The sequence below is a fragment of the Carcharodon carcharias genome, chromosome 8, assembly GCF_017639515.1.
Source record: "Carcharodon carcharias isolate sCarCar2 chromosome 8, sCarCar2.pri, whole genome shotgun sequence".
NCBI lineage: Eukaryota > Metazoa > Chordata > Chondrichthyes > Lamniformes > Lamnidae > Carcharodon > Carcharodon carcharias.
In genome coordinates this window covers 96,683,543-96,711,337 of record NC_054474.1, presented here as the reverse complement: position 1 = coordinate 96,711,337, position 27,795 = coordinate 96,683,543, and the positions used below count along the sequence as shown (strand labels likewise).

Below are 27,795 nucleotides of genomic sequence, written 5' to 3'. Positions count from 1 at the left end.
AAAGGCTTTAAAGGCATTTATTGCCTTTCATAAGAATTAAATATAAAATTAAAAATATTAACAATTATCACACATTAATAATCACAAATATAATGACTAATCAATGATAACTATTATGAATAATCAGAAATACAATATCTGTTTATCAATAATTACATATATACAAGATAATTATTATTAATAATTACCAATATGTTTGAGACACTGACAGTACAAGCCTGGAGAATTCACGGGGTCACAGGTTTTGAGTTCGAGGGGATCAGCTGGCCAAGCCTTGTTGAATTCTGAAGTGTCTATTCTACCAGTCTCTTTTTATATCTTTCTTTCACTCTCACTACATGAGGATCCATGTTTTTCAAAGTATTATCTCATCCAATTACCCACAGTAACTGCAGTTTAAATGAGAGTAACTCCACTTATTAAAGCCCCATGTTGGGACTTGATGGCCATGGAAGGTGCGTTCATAACATGGCCAGGTGGGTTGCTTATCAGTCTGTAAATCCTTCCAATAGGCCTGATAGCAGGCGGTAAGAGCTGGAAAGTTTCCTGATCAGTCATACTGCAGAAGGCAACGGCAAACCACTGCAGTAATTTGCCAAGCATAATCATGGACCAATACAATGGAAATCCATGATCGCCAACACACGGTACCCGAAGGAGGAGGAACTCCGCATAACTTGACTAACTTTTCATATCTATGGCAGGTGCCTTTTCAAGGCTACAGCTAACGGAGGCAGTTTTATGGCCTCTCAGTGAAAACACTGTCTCACTGGAATCCCTTTTACTAACTGAACATTGCTGACTGAAACTCAATTAAAACCTAAAGTTAATATGAGGAATTCAACCATGATTAATGCAAGAATGCATCAGAGACCCCAAACCGACCCAGAAGTACAACATCAGAGAACCAAGCCAATCCAGAAGTGATGTTTCTGAGGCCCATGCACCCAAGACAGGAAGTGATGTCAGAGTATCAATATTAGGATGAATTTAACAGTTTTAGGGATTTGTTCCTACAATGAAATGCTGGAAACACAGGTTCAGTGAAAGTGGTTTGAAATGTGTGTAATTGTCTCAGTGAGTCAGTGACCTGGTGAAATGACACAGTCCCAGCCTCATAGTTCAACTGGACTTGTATTCTGGGGTTACGGATCAGTGGGAGGGGGGAAAACTGGCAATTGTGCACGGCGCTGAGAGAATCAACATAAAAATCCAAACACCAGGACTTACTGTTGTTCCCAAATTCAGACTTCACCCCCTCCCTCTCCACACTCTGACAGACAAGCCCTATTCTCCAGTTATTTCCATCAGTATCCACATCCCAGGAATGGGATCCTGAGGAGAAGCTCTGGGAGCAGAGGACTTGAGGATATTTTTTAAACCTCTCTGGATGAGGTGGCTGGGGTTGTTCATGTTCAGTCCATCTTACTGATCTCAGATCATCAGACAGAATCAAGTTGCAGTTTGCTGTCTTTGGATCCAGGCTCAATGGTGTTTTCCCTAGAGAGGAGAGAAGAGATTGGTCAGACAGGGTTATTCCACTCAGATCAGTGATTGACAGCTACAGGTAGGAGTGTCAGTATTTCCCAGACACTGTCAGCCCATATTACCTGTTAGACAGTATTCTTCCCATGTTAGATAAATGGCCTTCAATCAAACTCCCTGTTAAATAGCAGTGTGTGGTTTCTAGTGCTGTAGACTCAATGCAAACACTGCAGTGAGCCACACAGTGTCAGTTTAATCACACAAACCCTGGAACTGTAAACACGTTCTTCCAGACACAATAGAGGGGATTCACCGACACACAATACATCCCACTGACACAGTTACTGAGCTCACTGCCTGCGCTCTCTCCCTCCTGTTACTATCCCATCCTTAGTACAGGAATGTGCCCTGGACTCTCTCTGTCCCATTCTGAATATTGGAGCATGCCCTGGGCTTTCTCCCACCTGTTAGTATCCCTTTCTGCTCATAGCCTGATTAAAGCCTCCATCAGTTTACAAATAGCATTGAGGATTTAATTGTAAGTTGGGCTGAATCTGATGTCCATTCAATGTATTCATATAGATGATGGAATAGAAAGCCACGGGCAGAATTTTATGCCTCGAGGGCTGGCGCACGCCTGACCCGAATGGACATGAAATAATGCAAAATGATGCACAGGTGTTAGAGCCGCGCCCACCATCAATTAAAAGGCTACTTAAGGCCATTAAAAAGGCAATTGTTTGTGATTTCACATTGCCCGTGCGATTTTACACTTATCGCATGTGCAAAACAAGCAGGCAGGCAGCCCACTTTTAACAAAACCTCATCCTAGGGCTGGATAAAAAGGGTCAGTAGCATTGCCACTGAGTAGTGAGGAGTTTAGGAGACAGTTTGCTGCTGGTTGCTTATTTGAACTTGACAGCTTCATCTTTCCTGAGCTTAATTCTTAGCATTTCCAGGCTTCATTTCAGGACTCATTAGTGTCTCTAAGGTCCCTGGAGAATTTTGACCCTGTGAGCCCCTTCAGATATCAGACAGCCTTCTGTTACCCTGGTAATGGGTATTGTGCTATCCACTGGTGGCACCTCCTCTAAGGAGGAAGAGAGGGGCAGAAGGGAAAGGGGGCCAGTTGTCCCTATGCAGCTTCCAGAGGGGTGACTTGTGGGAGGAGAGGCGCAGGCACAAGGGGCACAGGACCAACAGGTAATCCAAGGTGTAAGGGACCGCAGAAGACACCACTATCCTGCTGCCAGGGTTTACAGGCAGCGATGCAGCTACCTCAATATGTCTGAGGTGCAGTGCTGAAGGAGGCTCCGCATCTCCAGGAAGACAGTGACCTCCATTTGTCAAATGATTGGGCCTAAGATCACTTCCAACTGTGTGGGTGGACACCCCATGTCAGTGGCTCTGAAGGTCACAATGGCCCTCAACTTCTATTCCTCCGGCTCTTCCAGGAATCAGTGGGGGATCTTTGTGGAGTGTCCCAATCAGCTGTCTACAATTGCATCAATCTGGTGACTGAGGCTGTGTTCAGGCAGATAATGACATTCATTCATTTCCCTAAGGATGAGGCCAGCCAGGCTGAGAGAGCCAGAGGGTTTTCAGCAATTGCTGGGTTCCCCCACATCTAAGGTGCAAGCAACTGCGCACATGTGGTCATCAAGGCACAAGTTGGTCAGCCGGGTGCCTTCATCAACAGGAAGGGCTTCCACTCCTTGAATGTCCAGAGAATGTGGGACCACAGGACGCAGATTCTACAAGTCTGTGCAAGGTACCCTGGCAGCTGCCATGACGCTTATGTTCCTCAGACACTCCCAGGTGCCAAGGCTATTGAGTGCTCCAGCCCGACTGGATGGACGGCTGCTGGGTGAAAAGGGCTAACCATTGAAAAGGTGGCTTATGACACCTCTCTGCCACCCAAGAACAGAGGCAGAGCAGCGTTATAATAAGAGTCATGCCTCCACAAGGGCAGTGATAGAGGGGACCATAAGTCTTCTGAAGATATGCTTCCGATGCCTGGACCATTCAGGGGGAGCACTACAATACCTCCTAGAGCAGGTTTTACTGAAAGTGGTTGTATGATGCACTCTCCACAATCTGGCACTGGCAAGGGGGGACCCACTGGAGGAAGAGGATCTTGAGGCAGTTCCACAGGCCACAGAGGATGAATATAATGATGAGTCAAAAGAGGAGCACGGTGAGGAGAACACTGAGGGCATGGAGGCAGACTTCTGTATCCTTCAGGGAGGCAGGGACACCAATGATGCCTTGATCCAACGCTCCTTCAGCTAGGCTGCCAAAGATCTGCTTCCATCTCATGCCAAGGCTGCCGCCTCCATCCCGGATGTCTGAAATGACCCTTTCCTTTGAACACAAAGTCCACTCAGTGCCTGTGCAATGAACTTTAAAGCCACTCACATCCAGCATTTGATACTGGCATGCCCTGCACCAAAAAGTGAAGCATACTCAGGCCATTAAGACAAAAGCAAAATTTATATCATTTTGACACTCACAACAAATGAACAGAACTATATCTGGTGTTAATGGCCACACCAGTAAACATATTAACAAAATATGGCAAAATAGAAGATCACCCGTGAAAATTCCCTCTTGTGCTCATGGTGCCATAAACTGAGATTTACGAGTGCTGCGTCTCATTGCACAACACCGCCCCCACCCCACCCCACGCCCCCCCACCGCCTGAGCTCCACGGGGGGACAGCCAGCCCATAACACATCTCCACAATGATCCATGCCAACATGGTACTCACCCTTGCCAAACGTAGCAAGTCGTTGGACCTTTTGCGGCACTGCACCCATGTGCACCTCACAACGTTGTGGCTGCTGACCTCAGCTGCCACCTCCTCCCAAGCATTTCTGGTCTGATGCGGCAGCCTCCCCCTGCCAACACTGGGTACAAGGGTGTCCCGCCTGACACGGACATCCTCCACGAGGACAATGAGGCACACATCCGAGAAACAGGGGGCTGAGTGCCCACCCAACCTGCCCTCCCACCTGATGTTTCCTGCCACTAGTGAGGCCATTGTTCCAGTCTCCGGACCCACTAAAGATTCTCCCCTTGCAGCCTTCAGGGAGCTGCCTTTGCTGGTTTTAAAGCGCTCGCTAGATCTCCATTGGACCCGGTGCCTGACAGTCCCCCGCCCCCACCCAGCCCTTCCTGACCATTCAGAAGATGCATTTCATACTGGGCGGGCCTTAATTGGCTAGCCAGTGTGAAATTGCAGTCAAGGCCGATCACAGTCGGGAGCTTATTTCCAATCTGCTGCCAGGCCCACCGATTGCGTGCACCCAACAAGGGAAAAATTCAGGCCCTCATATCCAAATTTGCTGACGACACAAAAAGAGGCAGTATTGTAAGCAGTGTAGATGGAAGTGTAAGATTGCAAAGAGAAGTTGATAGATAAAGTGAATGGACAAAACAATGCCAAATGGATCTCAATATAAGCAAATATGAGGTTATCCACTTTAGATCTAATAAGGATAGACCAGGGCCCTTAATGGTGAAAAGCCAGAAAAAGTGGAGGTTCACACAGGCTTGGGGTCCATGCATACAGGTCATTAAAATGTCATTAACAGGTACATAGAATAAAGGGGAAAGATAGTTGAATACTGGTTTTTATATCTGAAGAACTAGAATATAAGGGGGATAAGTCATGCTTCGGGTATACCAAGCCCTGGGTTAGGCCACACCTGGAGTTACTATAAGCAGTTCAGTGAAATTAGGAAACTTCATCACACAAACTGGCTTCTGCATACAGCAAATGATGCTAGATTAATTGTTAATTCAAAGGGGGGTCCTCCTGACGTCATCCCACATCATTTTCCCATCGGCGAGCGGGCCCCACCCCTAATTCGCCAACGGCAAAATTCAGGCCATAGAGTGAAGTAACAGATCAACCAAAATCTCACTGAATGGTGGAACAGATTTGAGGGGTTAAATGGTCTCCTTCTGTTCCTGTATCCCTTCTGTACATTAAACTGTTGTTCACTGTGAATTCACCAACACTCACTCAGGCCCTGGGACTCAGAATCAAACCAATAGAGAGCCATGAGGAGGGAACAGGTATAGAAACTCTAACCTTGAATTAGCGACTGAAGAAATTTCACTAAAAGGGTTAGATAGAAACAGAAACAATAATAGAAAAACATGAGAGTTAAATATAAATTAATCAGTGTGGTCGCTGCTTTAGATTATAAAAACACCTTTGGATATTCCCACTCTCCTACTGATCCTAGTCGACATGTGAAGGACATGCCCTGGGATAGAGGCTGTCCCGGAGGAGCTGTGTGGGGAATGGGTGATGTCCAATGGGCCCCTGTATTCGGTGAAAGCTGACACTGTACAGAAAGCATACGGTGATCGGGAATTGCGACACGGTGAGGTCCAGCCCCCTTTATATTACTCAATGATGGCTTATATCGGGGGAGAGACGGTGCTGTACTGGTAATGTCACTGGACTAGTAATCCAGAGGCCCAGGCTAATGTTCTGCGGACATGGGTTCAAATCTCACCATGGCAGCTAGTAGAATTTGAATTCAATTAATAAATCTGGAATTGAAAGCTAGTAATGATAACCATGAAATTAATCATCGATTGTTGTAGTAACCCATCTGGTTCACTAATATCCTTCAGGGAAGGAAATCTGCCATCCTTACCTGGTCTGGTCTACATGTGGCTCCAGACTCAAAGCAACGTGTTTGACTCTTAACTGCCCTCTGAAATGGTCTAGATTCCTGGTTAGCCATATGATGGAAAGAAATTAGAGCCTCTACCATCACTAATCATAGCTCCAGACTATAACATGCATGTAAAAGTGTATGTTCCTGCAGGGATGTGGGAGCTCAGGCTCCTTGAGGGGCCACTTGCCTCAGTTGGCTGGTGTGGATCAGATTGGTGCCAACAGCACAGGGTGCGATCACCATTTTGGCTGGGGTGGATTCGGGACTTACCACCTTGCCCTACTCATGGTGGAGATCATGGTGCTGTGGATCAGATCTGGCTTCAGGCAAAGAGGTCAAGATATGTTCCTGCATCACAACATTGACTACATTTCAAAAATAGAACTTCATTGCACTTTAAGATGTCCTGAGGTTGTGAATGGTGCTTTAGAAATGCAAGTCGTCCTTTATTTTACTTTACTCTTTAAACATATTGACAGCCCTGTTGAGGAACAGTGTCCCTTTATGAGACACTCTGATTGACAGTGTGTAACCCCACCTCTACCTGACCCATGTTGGGTGAAGCTCTGGCCCATTACAGTGGGGAATGTTTAAAGCAGGTGTCACTGGGGACTGAGGATTAATCTCAGGCTTCTGATTCACACACATGGATCTCTCCCTCTCCTATGCCCTGCCATAGGCGTATGTTGGAAGGATTGACAAGTTGATACTCAAGCTGTTTGGCTGCATTATGAACACACCTTCCTTGGCCATCAAGACCTCGAGTGGAACTTGAACCCAGAGTTTCTGACTCAGAGACGGGCACACTGCCCACTGTACAAGAAGATCTCCAGGAATATATAAGGATGGAATATATTTATTTTTTAATTCTTTGGGATATGGGCATCGCTGGCAAGGGTAGCATTTCCCAGCCCTAATTGCCCTTGAACTGAGTGGCTTGCTAGTCCATTTCAGAGGGCAGTTAAGAGTCAAACACATTGCTGTGAGTCTGGAGCCACATGTAGGCCAGACCAGGTAAGGACGACAGATTTCCTTCCCTGAAGGATATTTGTGAACCAGATGGGTTATTACAACAATCAATGATTAATTTCATGGTTGTCATTACTAGCTTTCAATTCCAGATTTATTAATTGAATTCAAATTCCACCAGCTGCCATGGTGAGATTTGAACCCATGTCCGCAGAACATTAGCCTGGGCCTCTGGATTACTAGTCCAGTGACATTAAAGTTCAGGGATATTCTCAGCTATCTGAACATAACTAACCCGACCTGCTCTCAGTCCCTTATATTGGAGAAAAGCTGCATGTTCTTACTGATGATTCCCAATATGTCTGAATGGTACACTTCCCATCCATTCAGACTCTTCTGGATAAGTTGAGATACATTGGACAGGTTCAGGGTGAGTGCTGGAACATCTGGGTCTGTGACTCTCTGAGTCTCAGTCACTCTGTAATGAAAGAGGAGAGAATGTTTTTATCAGTTGGGACGTTTCAGATCAGAAACCAAAGGGGAATGAGTGATCAGTACAACAACCTGCATCCCTTCTAAGCTCAGACTGACACCCTGCTGTAACCCATCCTGAAAATGGCAGAATCCTGGGATTTACAGTTTTCCTGCATTCACACTGATCTCCACACATGCTGTGAGATCCTGGTTTGCTGCCACTTCAGCTCAGTTTGTGATTGTCAAATCCATCTGTGTTCAGTCCAGTTTCTCTGTACTAGAGCCTCATCTTTCCATCATCAATAATGATTATTATCCTCCAGGTCTCCAGTCTGTGCTCCAGTCTGCAGGAACACACTCACTACAATCATGTGAAGTGAGGAGAAGGAATAGCCTCCCAGGGACCTGCGATCAGTGAGATTTCCTCACAGATGTCTCCATTTTAACTCCCTGATGGGAGGAAGAGGATTGTGGGTTAAAACATCAGGATCGAGACAGCCGACCCCATTGCCATCCATTTAAATTTTCACAAACACAAATCAGGCCACTGACGAGGCTCCTGCGAAAGGGGTGATAATTAACATTCAACAGTTGCGGCCTGATAATATCATTGGGGCAGTGACTAAAATGTGATAGTAGTTCAATGGGGAGGACCGTACTGTTGTCTGCCCAGGAGCAGATTAGAGGCTGGAGGGGCTGACTGGCCAAGGTCAGTGCTAAAGATCTGCTCCTTTTAGCACATGTTGTGGGCCAGGAAGAGCAGGAGGCCCCTTGGCCTCAGAAGGAAGCCTTTGCACTCTCCAGCCCCAATTATTTAAACTTTGCTCCACAACTCCGACCCTCACTGGGGTCTCAGGGTGCCTGCTTCGTTCCCTGCCCGGCTGTGTCCTTCTGCTGCTTGTTTGGCTCCCGTCTGCTAGCCAGGCCGTCATTCATCGGCTGTCTGTCAGAAGGCTGTAGAAGGTTATTTAAATGGGGCATGCTGTTAAGGTCGACACCCTCAGCCTTGCCGGATCTTCCCACAACCTCAGACAGTGGCCTGGGAGAGGATTGGAGTCAGTGATTAGGGAATGGCAGGGACTGAAAACAATGGCTTTGATCTTCTCAACATTTAATTGGAGGAAATTTCAGCTCATCCAATAAAGGACATCGGACAGGCAGCGAAACAAATCAGAGGCAGTGGAAGGATGGAGAGTGGTGATGGTGAGGTAGACTTGGGTGTCATCAGCATACATGCAGAAACTCCTTTTTCTGACTGGCTGTCTGAGCTAATAACACCTCAAACCTCAGTTCAACATCACTCAATATTCCCACCATTTGAAAGCACCTTATCTGGGAAGGTTTCCAAGCTGTGATTCTCCATTCATTCTTCTCCCAGATACTGGTGAATGTTCTCTGTCAACAGCAAGAGCTGTAAGACCGAGAGGAACTTACCTGGAAAGGAGCTGCTTCGAGTTCTGTGAATAAAGAGAGGAGATCAAATCAGTCAATAAACAAACCAACTCCTAATGGAACCAAACAGTGAATTTGGGATTGAGAGGAAAGAGTTCAGTCTGTAACAGTAGCTGGGGCCATTCACAGGAATGGGGAATAATCCCACATTTCATTGCAGACCACTCCAGGGCAGCACTAACACTCTGAGGGCAGGGCTGAGGGGCCAGCACCAATGCTGGGCTCCACAACAATCTTCAAACAATTCAGCCTCATAGAGTCGCCCCATTCCCCAGACATGACCCTGTTTATATTGAAGATGTACCTGAATAAAAGAGAGAGGGTCCTTCAGTACCAGGCTCTGGGTTTCTCCATCTATTAATGTAATCTGTTCCATCCTCTTGTTTAACGCTTCAGAATACCTTCTAATCTGTGAGAGAGCTCGGAGCCCCTCCTCATCAATCAGTTTCAATGTGGATTTTTCATCTTCTCCCAGCTTTCTCCTCCATTTAGAGAAGCTCTTTGATAACTTTCCTTTCAGCTCATTGACTCGTGTCTGAAACCCAAACCAACCCTCATTACAAACGGCCCTTCCACACAGCTGTTACCCTGAGCACATGGCACTTCAGGAACAATACAGTTTGTTTAGAGCACTACTCCATCAGAAGTGTTACAGCCACATGAGGAGGGGTAAAAATCAATCCCCTGTTACACCACCCCAACTCTGAACATAACAGGGTTTTTTTTGTGAATTAAGCTAGGATGTGCTTTGCCAATACTAATGGAATCCCACTATTTAAGCCTTCAAATTATAAAGAATTAGCCAGACAGGTGTTTGAGTTTAAATAAAGAACAAGATAAGTTATTGATCCTACTTCCCGAATTTAAAAATAACTAGGTAAATCGCAACCACAGATCATACGTCACACACTTTCCCTGGGCCCTCATACACACTAGTACAGATGGTAGGACAAGAGAATATGCTTAACAATGATTTATAGTTGTGAAGAAGATAAACAATCAAAAGAATATACATTTTACTGTCCTTTGGCTGGTCTCAATGCAGTGATTCCACATTGTGGCCGTTTTGTTGAGTTGTCTTCCTGGGTCTAGTTATACGGAGTAGATTTCCACTTTTTATTCCCAAAAAATCTTTGGTTGCAGTAGATTTCTCTTCTCAGGATGGTTACATTGTAAACCAGGTGCAATACTTTTAAGAGAGAGAGAAAAACAGCTTCTTTGCAGTTTTTCCGTACAGCATTCTGATCTCTCTTTGCGATCTCTCTGGTTTGGTAAAAGTCCTGCTGGCTGTATATTCCAGAGGAATTTGATTTCCAAGTCTGCTATGGTAATTGTTTTGTGGAACAGGTTATTGCATTCTGATGTATGATCTCAGAAACTTTTGAAGAATTTCAAGATAACGTGAAAGCCAACAGGAGATGGAGTCTTTCACACTCCTCAGGGGGGTTGTTCCCTTTTCATTCCATTTGGGAAGGATGCTAGTTGTGTATTCTGGCTGAAAAGCAGTCATCCATAGTCTTAATAAGGTTACAGTTTTTTTAATCCAGCCAGAGAAAGGAGAATTTGAAATGTACTTATCTTTAAAAGAAAGCACATCCTTATAACACCCGTTAAAGATGGACAAGCAGTGGATGGGGTCTGTTGGGTGAGAAAACAAATTTTAACCAGTGTTGCCTTGAGTTTAAAAGAAAGACCACTGTAGTTAGACTGGGTATGGCACTGCCAGCTGGTCCATCCACACCTGAAGTGATGGTTCCAGTTTTTGTGCCCACACCTGGTGAAGAAGATTGGGATTCTGGAGAGGATGGTACCAGAATGACACAGAGTCTGATGGATTTTATTTAGAGGATCAGCACCAAGAGTTTGGGTGATTAGAGAAAGGCAGGCTGAGAGGGACATGATGGAGGTTTTTAAAATGACGGAGGGATTATTGGACTCACTTGTTGGGTGAGGTACTGAGATGGATCAGGATAGTGAGACTAGAGGATCTGTGTATAAAATCCATAGACACAGAATTAGGTTAGACACCAGAGTCCCCGATCTCTGGAAGAGACTTCCTGAACATGTGGTGGGTATGGAGTCACTGCCACCCTTTAAAAGGACTAGAGAGGAATTTCCCCCAGTTTGTCTTGAATTGGTTGCAAGGGTCTATTCTCTCTTCTGTTTGTCTCTCCCAGGTGAGTACCCCATGGTTCAGGATGGATCAGTGGTGTGTGTGATTGAACCCTGTCTGCATGGGGCAGGCTCACTGGGGCTAATGGGATTTTCTTCCTCTTCCTTTCTCTGTTTATGTGATACAGGCTTCAGGACAAGTCTTCAACTGAAGAAGAGTCATACAGACTCAAAACGTTAACTCTGTTTTTCTCTCCACAGATGCTGTTAGACCTGCTGAGTTTTTCCAGCATTTTCTGTTTTAGTCTCGGGCTGAGTCTGTTTCAGTAAATCCAGTATCCAAATGATGGAATAATATTCCCTGGGAGGTGCAGGCAGATTTAAGCAGCTCCCCCTCAAATCAAACACACAGGAACTCAGTGTAATCAGTAACTCGGCCCCAACAGAACCAGCCTGGTTTGGAAGGCCTATTTCTGAGGTACTCATTGACTCAGTGAGGAGAGAAACTCTTCGAAAATCCAGTTCCACTTTTCCCTACCTTTATTTCAGCTTCTGATCTCTCCAAGTCTCGCTGCCTGTTGGAACAATTCTGCTGGACTCCCTGAAGTTTCTCGATTTCTCCCTCCAATTTTACCTATGAGGTCATTTAGAAAGATTTTAAAATAACAACCTGCTTTATAAAGCATTTTAAATATAGTAAAACATCCCAAACCCCTTCACAGAAGAATAGTCAGTCAAAAATTCATACTGTGTAAAGGAGGAGACACCAAGACAGTTGAGAAAATAACTTGGTTAAAGAGAACAGTTTTAAGGAGCTTCTTAAAAGGCGAGAGGGAGAGCTGGAGAGCCAAAGAGGTTTGGGGAGGGAATACTAGAGCTGAAAGCCAAGACTGCCAAAGGCCTGGACACCATTGGTGGGGCAAAGGAAGCTGGGAATGTACAAGAGGCCAGAATTGGAGGAATGTACAGTTCTCAGATTGGAGGGAGTTACAGAGGTAGAGAGGACCGCAGCCATTGGGGGCCAAGGATGAGAATTTTAAAATCGAGGTGTTGACAGTCCAGGAGTCAAAGTGGTTCAGCGAGAACAGGAGGAAATGGCAAACAGGATTTTGTGCAACTTAGAGTACATGCAGCAGGGTTTTTGATGACCTTATGTTTAGGGACGGTGCAAGGAAAGGAGGGTTATCAGGAAAGTATTGGAATAGTCAAGTCTGGAGGTATCAAAAGCAGGAATGAGGATTTAATTAGCTGAGGAATGAGTGGAGACAGGTGATATTACAGAGGTGGAAGTCAGTGGTCTTTGTGATGGGAAGGATAAAGGGTCAAAAGTTCAGCTCCAGGTTAAATAGAGCACCAAGACTAATTGGTTCAGGCAGAAAGGGGCCAGAAAGGGGGTTCGAAACAATGGACTGAATTTAATGTTGGCGACTGGGGTCTCACCCGCCACCTGGAGACCCAGCAGGAGTTCCGCATTGCTTACATTGGGGAAGGCCCTCCGGAACAGACTAGCATCAGTCTTTCCTTGGATTTAGGGCCCCAGAGGCAGGAATCCCACCCCCTCGCTTAGAGCTGCCAACGAATCAGAGACTGGCAGCACTCCACTGATGCCAACACTGCCAGGAGTGGTGGCAGCTGAGAGTAAAGCCTCCATCAGAGGCCAAGGATCACCAAGGGACACAGGCCAGGGGGAGTGAGGGTGGAATGGCGGTCGTTGGTTTAGGAAGGCGTATGGTTCAAAGAAGTGGGCTTTGCTGATGATTGCACAATGTTCAGCAACATTCACAATTCCTCTGATGCCGAAGCAGTCCATGGCCAAATGCAGCAAGATCTGGACAGTATCCAGGTTTGGGCTGACAAGTGGCAAGTAACATTTGTGCTACACAAGTGCCAGGCCATATAAATACTGTGGCTATAAGAGCAGGTCAGAGGCTAGGAATCGTGCAATGAATAACTCAGCTCCTGACTTCCCAAAGCCTGTCCACCATTAACAAAGCACAAGTCAGGAGTGTGATGGAATACTCTCCACTTACCTGGATATGTGCAGCTCCAACAACACTCAAGAAGCTTAATACCATCCAGGACAAAGCAGCCCACTTAATTGGCATCCCATCCACAAACATTCACTCCCTCCACCACTGACGAACAGTGGCATCAGTGTGTATAATCTACACCATGCACTGCAGAAAGTCACCAAGGCTCCTTAGACAGCACATTCCAAACACACAATCTCTACTGCTATCTAGAAGAACAAGAAAAGCAGATAGATGGGAACATTACAACCTGGAAGTTCCCCTCCAAGCTATTTATCATCCTGACTTGGAAATATATAGCCGTTCCTTCACTGGCGCGGGATCAAAATCCTGGAACTCCCTCCCTAACAGTACTGTGGGAGCACTACACCACATGGACTGCAGCGGTTCAAGAAGGCAACTCAACATAAATTTCTCAACAGCAATTAGGGATGGGCAATAAATGCTGGCCTAGCCAGCGACACCTACATCCTGTAAATTAATTTTTAAAAACAAGAGTGTTCATCAACCTGCCCCATTCCCGATGCCGGGTCCCTTGAAAAGGCACTGAGTGTCTTTGAATGGGGGCCCTCTCCACACCGAAAAGCCACAAGCAACCCTGAAAGGGATTGCTTTGCAAGCTCCCTACGTGGCAACTCTCCCCACCCGCCACTGGTTGAATATCAACGGCAGCAGCAAAGGGCCCTTAGGTGGGCATTAATTACCAGTTAAGGGCCTCAATTAGGATCCGAGCGCAATGTTTGTCCACAAGTCTTTCTGCCCCATATTAATCAAGTGGCATGATGGTGGGGCCCCCATCCTGCACCCTCTAGTCTAATTAAGTGCCCCCGGCCTCAAAACTTGCAGCCAGGGGTGCATTAAATTCTGCCCAGCGGATGAGCATTCCTGATAGAGAAGCGACAATGATTTAAACATCAACACAAAAGCAAAATACTACAAAAAATGTGAAACAAAAAAAAAGCTGCTGGAAATGCCTGTGTCAAAGGCTGCAGATGCGTCAAGAAGTGGAGGCGGTGGCGTAGTGGTCATTTCACTGAGCTAGAAATCAAGGAGCCCAGGCTAATGCTTTGATGACATGGGTCAAATCCCAGCACAAAAGTTGGTGGAATTTAAATTAAGTTAACAAATCTGGAATTGAAAGCTAGTCTCAGTAACGGTGACCATGAAACCATTGTCATAAAAACCCTTTTGGTCCACTAATGCCCTCTATAGAAGGAAATCTGCCATCTTACCTGGTCTGGCCTACATTTGACCCGAGAACAATAGCAATTACACTGACTCTGAAATGTCCTAGCAAGTCCTTCCCTTGCATCAAAACACCATGAAGTCTTAAAGCAATGAAAGCAGATAGGCCACCTGGCGTCAACCTAGACACCGGAAACAACAACAGCAAGCCCAGACCTGTCGACGCTGCAAGGTCCTCCTTACTAACATCTGGGGGCTTGTGTCAAAATTGGCAGAGCTGCCTCACAGACTAGTCAACCAATAGCCTGACATCGTCATCCTCATGGAATCATACCTTACAGACAATGTCCATGACACCACCATCACCATCCTTGGGTATGTCCTGTCCCATTGGGAGGACAAACCCATCACAGTATATAGCCAGGAGGAAATTGCCCTGGGAATCCTCAACATTGACTTCAGACCCCATGAAGCCAAATGCCAGGCAATGATCATCTCCAACAAGAGAGAATCTAGCCATCGCCCCTTAACATTCAATGGCATCACCATCACTGAATCCCCCACTATCAACATCCTGGGGTTACCATTGACCAAAAATGAAACTGGACCAGCCATATAAATACTGTGGCTACAAGAACAGGTCAGGCGCTGGGAATTCTGCAGACAGTAACTCATCTCCTGACTTCTCAAAGCCTGTCCACCATCTGCAAGGCACAAGTCAGGAATGTGATGGAATAATCTCCATTTTCCTGGATGAGTGCATCACCAACAACACTCTCAAGAAGCTCAACACCATTCAGGACAAAGCAGGTTGTTTGATTGGCACTCCTTACACCACCTTAAAACAAACACTCCCTCCACCACTGACTCACAGTGGCAGCAGTGTGTGCCATCTACAAGATGGACTGCAGCAACCAAGGCTCCTTCGGCAGCACCTTCCAAACCCGCGACGTCTACTACCTAGAAGGGCAAGGACAGCAGATGCATGGGAACGCCACCACCTGCAAGTTCCCCTCCAAGCCACCACAATCCTGACTTGGAATTATGTCGCTGTTCCTTCACTATCACTGGGTTAAACTCCTCAGCTCCCTCCCAATCAGCACTGTGAGTGTACCTACACTACATGGACTGCAGCAGTTCAAGAAAGTGACTCATCATCACCTTCTCAAGGGCATTTTGGATGGGCAATAAATGTTGGACTAGCCAAAAATGCCCACACCCCATGAATGAATACATTTTAAAAAAAGCATGAGGGGGGATAACGCACCAAGGTCACAGTCACATAGGATGTCACTGTGACTGTTTAATTTTTTTTATTTATTTTTTCACGCGATGTGGGCATCATTGGCTAGGCCATCATTTATTGCCCTTGAGAAGGTGCTGAAAAGGGATGAAACCTGTGAAAAGGTTCCTGAATCCAGACTTTGGTTCATGACTCCTCTGAGAGGCCACGAACCATGCATACTCACCAAAGGGGCCTGACTCCACAAAAATTGCTGGGTGGCGGGACTTGGACTGCCTAGCCCTGCAATGGAGGCAGCAAGGGCAGGATTTCTGCATGCAGGAGGACTATCTCCACCCTTACCCCGCAACAGAAAAAATAGCTGGAAACAGGAATGGGGGTGGAGATCCCAGAATCAGGTTCTGTCCGGTATTTAAAGGTTTCCTGGGCCAAAAACCCAGGTTTAATTTCAGGCGGGTGTCAGGGAGAGGGACGGAGATTGGAATGGTAACTGAAAACAATGGTTTCAGTCTTTCCAATATTTGGTTGTAAATTTCTGCTCATCCGGACTGAATGTCAGATAAGCAGTGTGATAATTTAGCAACAGTGGGAGAGTCGATATAGGCGGCAGTGAGGTAGAGCTGGGTGTCAGAGGAAATTTTGCTTTTGGATCGCTGAGGGGCAGCATGTATATGAGAAATAGGAGAGGAGCAAGGTTAGATACTTCTGGGACAGCAGAGGTAATGCTGCAGGAGCAGAAAGAGAAACCATATCAAGTGATACAATGGCTATGATTAGATAGTTAAGAATGGAACCAGGTGAGAGCAGTCACATCCAGCTGGACACAACAGTGGAGAGCCAACCATTGAAGTGTTCAAAGGTTGCAGACAAGTAAAGAAAGACAAGGAAGGATAGTTTACCTTTGTCAGAGCCATATAGGATGTCTTTAAAATGTAACACAAGTGTATAAAAAATGGAATTTGTAATGACCATTTGATTTGTAAAGGCCTAAGATATTAAACTCAGGACGGTAACACATTTAAATACCCAACCAACCATCATCTACTGTGGTTGTAAGTCCTGCCTTTTCAGTGTGTGTTTAATTACTAAAAAAGTTAAAGACAATTTATGTTATGGCATAGCAGATGGTAAATGCCAAGCTGTTCAAATCCCAGAGGGGGAAACCTGAAACAGCTGCCAAAATGGTTTTTGCAATTTGTATACTATGAGGAACAGTTCTGAAATCAGGAAATGATGTCTCTCACTACTTGTGATGATTTTATAATAAACATTTATTAAAAGAATAAACAAAAACAAATAAAACACAATTACGCTTAAATACGTAAATGGCTTCACATAGTAAACAGTACTTTAAAACACAGATCTTAACTTAACTACCCTCAGAGCTAACCTTCCCCTTTTCTGTTCAGCAAAGCTCCTTACAGATTTTAAAATCGACAGAAGTCCAGTAATTTTTAACCACACAGTGCTTATTCCTTGGGGTGTCCTCTGAGGCTGACAGCAACTGGTTCTTTCAGTCTGGCCTTGTTCACACTGTCTTCCAGGTGTTCTGACCAGCTACCCTGCTGCCTTCTGGGAAATCTAAGCAGCTACTCCCTTGCATTGGCTTCAGTATTTCCTTAAATGCATTCCTTCACTTTGATCTCACTAATATCTCGACCAGTCTCTTCAGAAATGCTTTATACCCAGAATTGATTAAATTATTCTTTACTTTAGTTCCTGGACTATAAAAACAAACTTACCATATCTTTACCTTATTTCCTTATACCTTTTGACAACCTGCAAATACACCCTTTGAACTAAAAATTCAAAACTATTCCTGTTATTGCTTTATGTAAAACACTGATTGAAGTTCCTCTTGGTTCATTAACATATCAAAACCACTTCTTATCGTGGCTTTAGACCCTTGCAGTCACTCTAGCTCTTAATCCAATTACCATATCTACACCCCAACAGCCTGACTTCCAGTACATAAGAAAATATGCCAGGGTTATCATCAGAAGAAAAATATTACAATTTCTCATTTTCCTGACAGTATCAAACTTAAAGAAAAAGCAAATAATTATCAAAGAGGGGTGGCAGGTCAGAAGGTTGGAGAGAATATAAAGAACAGCAAAGAATGACAAAAAGATTAATAAGGACGGGAAAATTAGAGTATGAGAGAAAGCTAGTTAGTAATATAAAGACGGATGGTAAGAGTTTCTATATTTAAGTAAGAAAAGAATTAACAAAGTGAGCACTAATCCTATAGAGCGTGCGTCTGGGAACTGATAATGGCAAGTAGGGAGATGGCGGATGAATTAAACAGGTATTTTGCTTCAGTCTTCGCTATAGAGGACACAAGTGACATCCTGGAAATTGCTGTAAATCAGGAAATGGAAGGGAGGAAGGAATTCGGGAAAATTACAATCACCAGGGAAGTGGTATTGAGCAACTTGTTGGGGCTGCGAGCTGACAAATCCCCAGGTCCAGATGGACTTCACCCTAAGGTCTTGAAAGAAGTAGCTAGTGAGATAGCTGATGCACTGGTTTTAATTTTCCAAAATTCCTAAGCTTCGGAGAACATTTCATTAGATTGGAAAATAGCAAATATAACTCCTTTGTTCAAAAAGGGAGGGAGACAGAAAGCAGGAAACTACAGGCCAGTTAGCCTAACATCTGTCATAGGTAAAATGTTGGAAGATATTATTAAAGATGTTGTCCAGGGCACTTAGAAAAATCCAAGGCAATCAGGCAGAGTCACATGGTTTTGTAAAAGGGGAATCGTGTTTAACCAATTTATTGGAGCTCTTTGAAGGAGTCACGTGTTATGGATAAAGGGGAATAAGTGGATGAACTATACTTACATTTCCAGAAGGCATTTGATAAAGAGCCACATCAAAGGGCATTGCAGAAAATAAAAGCTCATGGTGCAGGGGGTAAAATATAGGCATGAATAGAATATTGGTAAGCTAATAGGAAGCAGAGAATTGGCATAAATGGGTCTTTTTCTGGTTGGCAGAATGCGATGAGTGGTGTAGTACAGGGATCAGTGCTGGGCTCAACTTTTTACAATTCATATAAATGACTTTGATGAAGGGGCCGAAGGAATGGTTGCTAAATTTGCTAATGACACAAAGATAGGTAGGAAAATAATTGTGAAGAGGACATAAGGAGGCTACAAAGTGACATAGATAGGTTAAGTAAGTAGGCAAAGATCTGGCAAATGGAGTATACTGTGGTCAAATGCGAAATTGTTGGAAGAATAAAAAAGAAGCTTATTATCTAAATGGTGAGAGATTGCAGAGCTCTGACATTCAGAGAGATCTGGGTGTCCTAGTGCAAGAATCACAAAAGGATGCAGGTACAGCAGGTAATTAGGGAAGCTAATAGAATGTTATCATTTATTGTGAGGGGAATTGATGACAAAAGTAAGGAGGTTATGCTTCAGTTGTACAAAGCATCAGTGAGATCACATCTGGAGTATTGTGTACGCACTGGTCTCCTTATTTAAAGAAAAATATAAATGCGTTGGAAGCAGTTCAGAGAAGGTTTACTAGACTAATATCAGGAATAGGTAGTTTGTCTTATGAGGAAAGGCTGGACAGGTTAGGCTTGTATCCACTGGAATTTAGAAGAGTAAGAGGCGACTTAATTGATACCGTTAAGATCCTGAGGGGTCTTAACAGGGTGGATGTGGAGATGATGTTTCGTGTTGTGGGAGAATCTAGAACTAGGGGTCGCTGTTTAAACATAAGGGGTCATTCATTTAAGACAGAGATGAGGGGAAATGTTTTCTCTCCCAGGGTTAAGAGTCTTTGGAACCCTCTTCCTCAAAAGGCAGTGGAATCAGATTCTTTGAAAATCTTCAAGGCAGAGGTAGATACATTCTTGATTAACAATGGGTGAAAGGTTATCAGGAGTAGATGTGGGTTTGAGGTTACATTCAGATCAGCCATGATTTTATTGAATGTGGAGCAGGCTCGAGGGGCCAAATGGCCTACTCCTGCTCCCAATTCGTATGTTTGTATGTAATACTATATGTTAATAATTGTGATACCTGATACTCAGTGTTTAAGAACGTTATTGATTTGAGGGGTAAATTTTAAATAAACCTCCTAACAATTGGCAGCTCTGAACAAGACAATGTGTCAATGTATCAGGAAATAGAGAAATAAGGGTCATAGCCTGAATTTTCTGATAGGTAGGGTTAGTGCTTTGAATCTACTGACTTGCAGTACAAGTGTGTTACATTTAATCAATACAAAGACGTGGCTGAATTCAAATCAAACCTAGATAAGAGTTGAGAGAAATCTAATCTAAAACATCAACGATCAGAATTTACATTAATCACAGCACATAAAAAAAATTTCAATGTTACAGTCCACTATAAGAAGGAATCTAAGATCAGAAAGGGTCAGATAGTTCAATGATTCTATATAACCTGCCAATTCTCCATAAAAAAGTTACAACAGTGCACAGCACTGGATAATAAATGAAACAGAAAGAACTGAATTGAAAACAATTGACTGGATCCACATCACCCTAATCCCCCTTTACCCTATATCATTACACCCTCTCCTATAGCCCCACCTACTGGATCCACATCGCCCCAATCCCACTTTACTCTGGATCATTACACCCGCCCATATACCCACATTGATTGGATTTTCATCACCCTGCTCCACCTTTAGTCTATATCATTACACCCTCCCCTATAACATCTATTGGTTCCCCTTTATCCCATTCCCCCTTTACTACATATCATTACAGCATCCCATCTACCCACATCTGGGTTCCCCTTTATTCCATTCCTCCTTTACGCTGTATCATTAAACCCTCCTATATACACATGGCGAAGTCAGAGGAGGGTTTTCAGCAGCAGTGAGAAAAATTAAAAGCAAATATCAGAAATTGACAGACTGAAATGAGAGCAAAAACAGGGTTTCTTTTGTTTTCAGTGAACTGTTACTTTAAAAATATCTGTAATTGTTCACTTTTCAGAGCTAAAGGCTGCAACTGACCCCACTCCGTTACAGTCTGCAGTATTAACCCCTTTTGTAAGCCTCAGTTTACTTAACATTCAGAATGTTATTAAAGTTTCAATCTTTGTATTTCTGCAAAAGTTAATTTGTTCTGTTATTTTCAGTAATTTATAATAAGATATGTGGAGAGCAAGAGAAAGATGATGCATTCCACTGACTATCTGCAGTCCTATATACATATACAGAGATGTGTTGTTTTGAGTGATTGAGTTAGTCTGTTTTGTGGGTCTGAAATCAATAAGAGTAACTGAGACTAACTCATCTGAGGTAACAGATCGAGAATCTGATCAAAGGAATGAAACCGGACGGACCATCCAGCATCAACCTAGGCATCAGAAACAACAATGGCAATCACAGCCCTGTCAACCCTGCAAAGTCCTCCTTACTAACATCTGGGGGCTAGTGCCAAAATCAGGACAGCTGTCTCACAGATGAGCCAAGCAACAGCCTGATGAAATCATACCTTACAGAAAATGTCCCAGACTCCACCATCACCATCCCTGAGTATGTCCTGTCCCACCGGTAGGACAGACCCAGCAGAGATGGCGGCACAATGGTACACAGGCGGGAGGGAGTTGCCCTGGTAGTCCCCAACATCGACTCCAGATCCAATGAAGTCTCATGGCATCAGGTCAAACATGGGCAAGGAAAACTCCTGCTCATTGCCACATTCTGCCCTCCGTCAGCTGATGAATCAGTACTCCTCTGTGTTGAACATCACTTGGAGGAAGCACTGAGGGTGGCAAGGGTGCGGAATGTTCTCTGGGTGGGGGACTTTAATGTCCATCACCAAGAGTGGCTTGGTAGCACCACTACTGACTGAGCTGGCCAAGTCCTAAATGACATAGATGCTAGACTGCGTCTAGGTGGTGAGGGAACCAACAAGAGGGAGAAAAATATTTGATCTCATCCTCACCAACCTGCCTGCCGCAGATGCATCTGTCCATGACAGTATTGGTAGGAGTGACCACCAGACAGTCATTGTGAGGACGAAGTCCCACCTTCACAGTGAGGATACCCTCATCGTGTTGTGTGGCGCTACCACCATGCTAAATGGGATAGATTTCTAACAGTTCTAACAGCTCAAGACTAGGCATCCATGAGGTGCTGTGGGCCATCAGCAGCAGCAGAATTGTACTCAAACACAATCTGTAACCTCATGGCCCAGCATATCCCCCACTCCACCATTACCACCAAGACAGGGAGTCAACACTGGTTCAGTGAAGAGTGCAGGAGGGCATGCCAAGATCAGCACCAGGCATACCTAAAAATGAGGTGTCAACCTGGTGAAGCTGTAAAACAGGGCTACTTGCGTGCCAAACAGCATAAACAGCAAGTGATAGAGCTAAGTGATCCCACAACCAATGGATCAGATCTAAGCTCTGCAGTCCTGCCACATCCAGTCGTGAATGGTGGTGGACAATTAAACAATTGACTGGAGGAGGAGGCTCCACAAATATCCCATCCTCAAATATGGAGGAGCCCAGCACAGCAGTGCAAAAGATAAGACTGAAGCATTCGCAACAATCTTCAGCCAGAAGCGCCGAGTGGATGATCCATCTTGGCCTCCTCCGGAGGTCCCCAGCATCACAGATGCCAGTCTTCAGCCAATTCGGTTCACTCCACATGATATCAAAAAATGGCTGAAGGCACTGTATACCGCAAAGGCTATGGGCCCAGACAACATTCAGGCAATAGTGCTGAAGACTTGTGTTCTAGAACTTGCTGCCCGAGCCAAGTTGTTCCAGTACAGTTACAACACTGGCATCTACCCAGCTATGTGTAAAATTGCCCAGGTATGTCCTGTACACAAAAAGCAGGACAAATCCAACCCAGCCAATTACTACCCTATCAGTCTGCTCTCCGTCATTAGCAAAGTAATGGAAGGGTTCATCAGCTGTTCTATCAAGCGACACTTGCTCAGCAATAACCTGCTCACTGATGCCCAGTTTGGGTTCCACCAGGGCCACTCGGCTCCTGATCTTGTTACAGCCTTGGTTCAAACATGGACAAAAGAGCTGAACTCCTGAGGTGAGGTGAGAGTGACTGCCCCTGACATCAAGGCAGCATTTGACCGAGTGTGGCATCAAGGAGCCCTAGCAAAACTGGAGTCAATGGGAATGTTAGGGAAAACTCTCCTCTGGTTGGAGTCATACATAGCACAAAGGAAGGTGGTTGTGGTTGTTGGAGGTCAGTCATCTCAGCTCCAAGACATCACTGCAGGAGTTCCTCAGGGTGGTGTCCTAGACCTAACTATCTTCAGCTGCTTTATCAATGACCTTCCTTCCATCATAAGGTCAGAAGTGGAGATGTTCACTGATATTGCACAATATTCAGCACCATTCGTGACTCCTCAGGTACTGAAGCAGTCCATGTCCAAATGCAGCAAGACCTGGACAATATCCAGGCCTGGGCTGACAAGTGGCAAGTAACATTCGCACCACACAAGTGCCAGGCAATGACCAGTTCCAACAACAGAGAATCCAACCATCACCCCTTGATGTTCAATGGCATTACCATCACTGAATTCCCCACTATCAACATCCTGGGGGTTACCATTGACCAGAAACTGAACTGGACTAGCCATATAAATACTGTGGCTACAAAAGCAGGTCAGAAGCTAGGAATCATGCAACAAGTAACTCACCTCCTGACTCCAAAGCCTGTCCACCATCTACCAGGCACAAGGCAGGAGTGCGATGGAATACTTTCCACTTGCCTGGCTGAGTGCAGCTCCTACAACACTGAAGAAGCTGGACACTGTCCAAAACAAAGCAGTCCGCACAAACATTCACTCCCTCCACCACCGACGCACAGTGGCAGCAGTGTGTACCATCTACAAGATGCACTGCAGGAATTCACCAAGGCTCCTTAGGCAGCACCTTCCAAACCCACGACCACTACCACCTAGAAGGACAAGGGCAGCAGATAAATGGGAACACAACCACTTGAAAGTTCCCCTCCAAGTCACTCACCATCCTGATTTGGAAATATATCACCATTCCTTCACTGTCGCTGGGTCAAAATCCTGGAACTCCCTTCCTAACAGCACTGTGGGTGTACCTACACCACATGGACTGCAGCGGTTCAAGAAGGCAGCTCACCACCACCTTCTCAAGGGCAACTACGGATGGGCAATAAATGCTGGCCCAGCCAGTGTAGCCCACATGAATGAATTTAATGAAAATGAATGCTTTTTTTAAAAATTATGAACACTGGTTTACTGTGACAAGTCACCAGTTAGCTAGTTCTGTAAATGATGTGAACAGTCTCTAAATTGTCAAATAAAAACTGGCAATTTAACATTCACACTCAGGGAATCAAAGATTCAATGCAGATAGGAGTTAATGTTCAGTGTAACTGGAGTCGATGTGTTTATTATTGGAGAATGTGAATGCAGATGATGAATGAGAAAACTAATTCAGTGTAAGAAATTAATCTCAATTTAATGCACTGTCTCAAAAATCTTGGGGGATTTAAGGTGGTCCAACACAATCTTAATTGAGATGAACAGTTAAGCTAACATTCTGTCATTCCCAACAAGGTTGGGTTACAGAATGAGCGGTTACAATGGTAATTTCCAATCAATTGTCCAATGGTTTGTTCTTATTTTAACTATTTGTATTTCTGCTCTTTCTACACTATTCATTGTTCTGTAGCTGTTTCTCTCTCTTAGTTTTCTAAGCGTCTTCTCTCACCTGTCTGCATCTCGGAGTCATCTCTTGACCTCCCACTACAATGTCTCTCCTGCTATCCCCAATAGTATCTGTCCTCCATTCTGCCATTTCTATCTCTTGCTCCCACCATCTTTTCCCTGCGCTCCAATTCCTCTCCCCAATCTTCCACCCAGCTCTGATCTTTGACTGGGACCATTCCCAGTGTTCCCAGCTCCTCCTTGTACCGCAGGATTTCCCACCTGGCAGTGCTCAGCCTCTCAATCCGGTCGGCTGCAGGATAAAAGAATTCTAATGAGGGGCTGACATTAAATCTGACTAGAACTTCACATTCCCGGCATTTCCAGATTTCCTGGCTGCTACAGCTCCCACACTCCCTTGTCTAAATCTCAGAGTCTCAGGCTCTGGGTCCAAAGTAGAAATATTCCCTTCTGTGGCTCTCAGCAAAGAGTCTTTCTTTGAGTAACCACACACACACCAGCTTGTTTTCACACATACTGTGTGCTGCATTTTCACACGGACTCAGCTCCTCCATTTCCAGGTATCAGCCGAGGGGAAAGGGACACAGACTCAGACACATCAGCATTTCTCGAACAGCAATTCCCTTTTGTTATGAGGAGCAGTTTTTCCACCAAGTCTCAGTCTCCCCCTCAGGGAGTGCCCTCAATGGTGATGACCTTCTCCCTGCTGCTCAGAGGGCAGAACCCCCAGTGTTACATAGGTTACAACAGTGAATTACTGAGCTCTACAGTGCCCACCCCAACAGGGGCTGAGTGCAGGTAAGGGGCAGTCACCCTGGGTCACTCTCACACCCACCCCCCCAACCCTGGAATGCCCACCCTGTTCTCTCAGACAGGCTGTAACAGAAAGGGGAGGGAGCAAATATAACAAAGAACAAGCTTCCTTAAACCAAGACTCAGGGCAACAAGAAAACACAGCTAAATCAGCACTGTCTGCAACCAGTTCCAATTAATGTTAGTCATTAACAGGAAAACTCTCCCTCACTATATTTAATATCAGGAATTGTGTCACTCACCTTAATTGCCTCATCCAGGCTCAGCAATGTGTGGGATTTATGTTTCCCTATTATTGCACAGGAAACACACACACACTCTTCATCATCTTTACAATAGAACTTTTGGATTTCCTTATGGTCAGGACACTGCCTGCCTGTAAGGTCAGACACAGGTTCAATGAGAGTATGTCCACTGAAAGCCTTGTTCCGTAAATGTGGCTTTAAATGAGGGGAGCAAAGAGATATTTCACATTTCAGACAAGTCTTCACAGCTGGGTTTGGATTACTATCACAGTAATCACATGCGACATGACCAACAGGAGGCTGTGAGTGATTATATTTTTCCACTATATTACACAAAGTAAAGTTTCTCTCCAGACTGGGCCTGGAGTTGAATTTACGGCGACACTGAGGACACTCAAACCTTCCTGGGCCTGCTGTGTGGGCCCAAACTCTCTTAATACATTTCAAACAGAAACTGTGCTGACAGGGCAGAATTACAGGATCCTGGTACACCTGTAGACACTCAGCACAGGTTAATTCATCCTCTAAAGCTGCAGGATCCATTGTTACAGCACCTGAAGGGATTTCACACAGTATCGGAGACACTGTGAAACCAGAGCAGGAAGTAAAATCCTTATAAACACTTGATGCAGAGAATGAGAATGTTAGTTTCGCTTTCATGATTCACTTTGGCTGAAGGTTAACCCTTTACAGGCCTGGAGTAGCATTCAGAACCAGTTTCAGAAAAACAAGATTGCATTTTATAACATGGAGTCAGAATACAGCAAGCTGGGCTTAGTAAACACAAGCTGAAAACTAATCAGCTCAGAACAGACTCAAAATAATTTAACAATATATTAAAACCTTTTTGAAGATGAAAAATAACCTGGAAGGAGGAAGGAGTTTTCTGGGAAGAATAGAAACAAATGCAGAAAAAGTTAATAGTCATCAGAGGGGCAAAGAGAGATGTAAAAAATAAAGCAGCAGAGGCTCCAAGTCTCAGTAAACTCTACATGAAACATGTATAAACAACAAGTAGCTGCAGCAACAAAGAAAAATTAATGATGGAGTACAAACCCAAAACAAGAGAGGAAATCTTGATACAACTATACATTGTTCTGGTCAGACTCACCCTGAGTGCTGTGCCCAGTTTTGTCATAGTAAAAAAGGAACAGGAGGAGGTTATTGAGCCTTTCGAGCTTGTTCCAGCATTCAGATAATAGCTGATCTGTATATTAACTCCATCTGCTCATCTTTGTTCCCTAAACATGAATATCTTTGCACAACCAAAACTTATCAAACTCAGTTTTAAAATTTGCAATTTTACCCCAGTGCCAGCATCTTTTTGGGGGAGAGAGTTCCAGATTTCCAGCTTTGCAGCTTGACATCAACACACTAAATGGCCCAGCACTCATTTGAAGTTTATAGCCCCTTGTTCTGGACTCTCCACCAGTGAAAATATATTCTCTCCATTGACTATATCAAGTTCTTTAATCATCTTAAACATGTTTATTCAATCACACTTTAGTTTTCTGTGTTTAAAAGAACACAAACCTGGTCTCCATCATCTACCCTCATAATTTGGCCCTTTAAACCCCAGTTTAATCCTGACGAATCTGCACTGATCTCCCTTCAAGGCCAGTATAACCTTCCTAAGGTGCGAGACTCAGTGTGTTTCTCCAGATGGGATCTAACTAGAGCTCTGGAGAGCAGTAACAAAACTTCCACCCCTTTGGATTCCAGCCCCTGAGATAAAGGCCAACATTACATTTGACTTTTAAATCATTTTCTGTACCTGTCCACTCGCTTTTAGTGAATTCTACACATGGACCCCTAAATCTCTCTGCTCCTCCACATTTCTAAACTTCTCACCATGTAGAAAACACACTGATCAATCGTTCTTGGATTCGAAATGGATGACATCACACCTACTCACATTGAACTCCACTTACAACATTGTATGTCAACAATTGGGTCTTACTGGGAGAGGGGCAGAGGGGAAGGTAGGGAAGCAGGAGCCTTGGTGGGGCAGGGAGTAGGGGTCAGATATGGTGTGGAAGAATGCAGGAGCTCAGGAAGAGGTGGGAACCAAAATAGGTCATGTTGTCCACCCATCCCCCATTGGATCTGAATCACATCTTCTCCCTATTAGAACTGGATTATGTTCTCTCCACTGTTAGATCTGCATCACTTTCTCCCCCTTTGGATCTTGCATGACTGAGGGGGAAATATTGGCGTGGAGACTGAGGAAGGCTCGTTCCCGCCCCCCCACCCTCAAATAGTGCTGAGATCCTATACATCCACCTGAGAGGGCAGATGGACGCTCAGTTTAATATCTCTTCCAAAAGATGGCACCTCTGATGGTGCAGCATTCCCTCAATCAGTCCTTCACTGGAATGTCAGTCTAGGTTATGTGCCCAAGACTCTGG

General features: G+C 44.7%; 1 protein-coding gene across 2 annotated transcripts; it reads right to left on the bottom strand.

The window, feature by feature from the left end:
* On the bottom strand, positions 1–26,024 carry LOC121281081 (E3 ubiquitin/ISG15 ligase TRIM25-like). 2 transcript variants are annotated; one of them, XM_041193719.1, is made up of 6 exons: positions 25,385–26,024; positions 11,731–11,826; positions 9,385–9,615; positions 9,063–9,085; positions 7,499–7,632; positions 1–1,500 (listed from the first exon to the last, which is right to left on the bottom strand). In XM_041193719.1, exons 1-6 carry the CDS (start codon positions 25,928–25,930, stop codon positions 980–982), a joined length of 1,551 nt encoding a protein of 516 aa, XP_041049653.1. In that variant the 5' UTR covers positions 25,931–26,024; the 3' UTR covers positions 1–979. The 2 variants fall into 2 exon arrangements, with proteins under 2 accessions (XP_041049653.1, XP_041049654.1); XM_041193720.1 differs by lacking the exon at positions 9,385–9,615.
* Positions 26,025–27,795: the final 1,771 nt, after the last annotated feature.

What these genes read in the sequence shown, in the direction of transcription:
- LOC121281081 (XM_041193719.1), bottom strand. Translation starts at nt 25,930, where the DNA reads ATGGATCCTGCAGCTTTAGAGGATGAATTAACCTGTGCTGAGTGTCTA. An exon ending in TCGAAGCAGCTCCTTTCCAG is followed by an intron (nt 7,633 to 9,062) that starts GTAAGTTCCTCT and finishes CTTTCATTACAG; the next exon opens with AGTGACTGAGACTCAGAGAG. An exon ending in AGACATATTGGGAATCATCA is followed by an intron (nt 1,501 to 7,498) that starts GTAAGAACATGC and finishes TCTCCTCTCTAG; the next exon opens with GGAAAACACCATTGAGCCTG.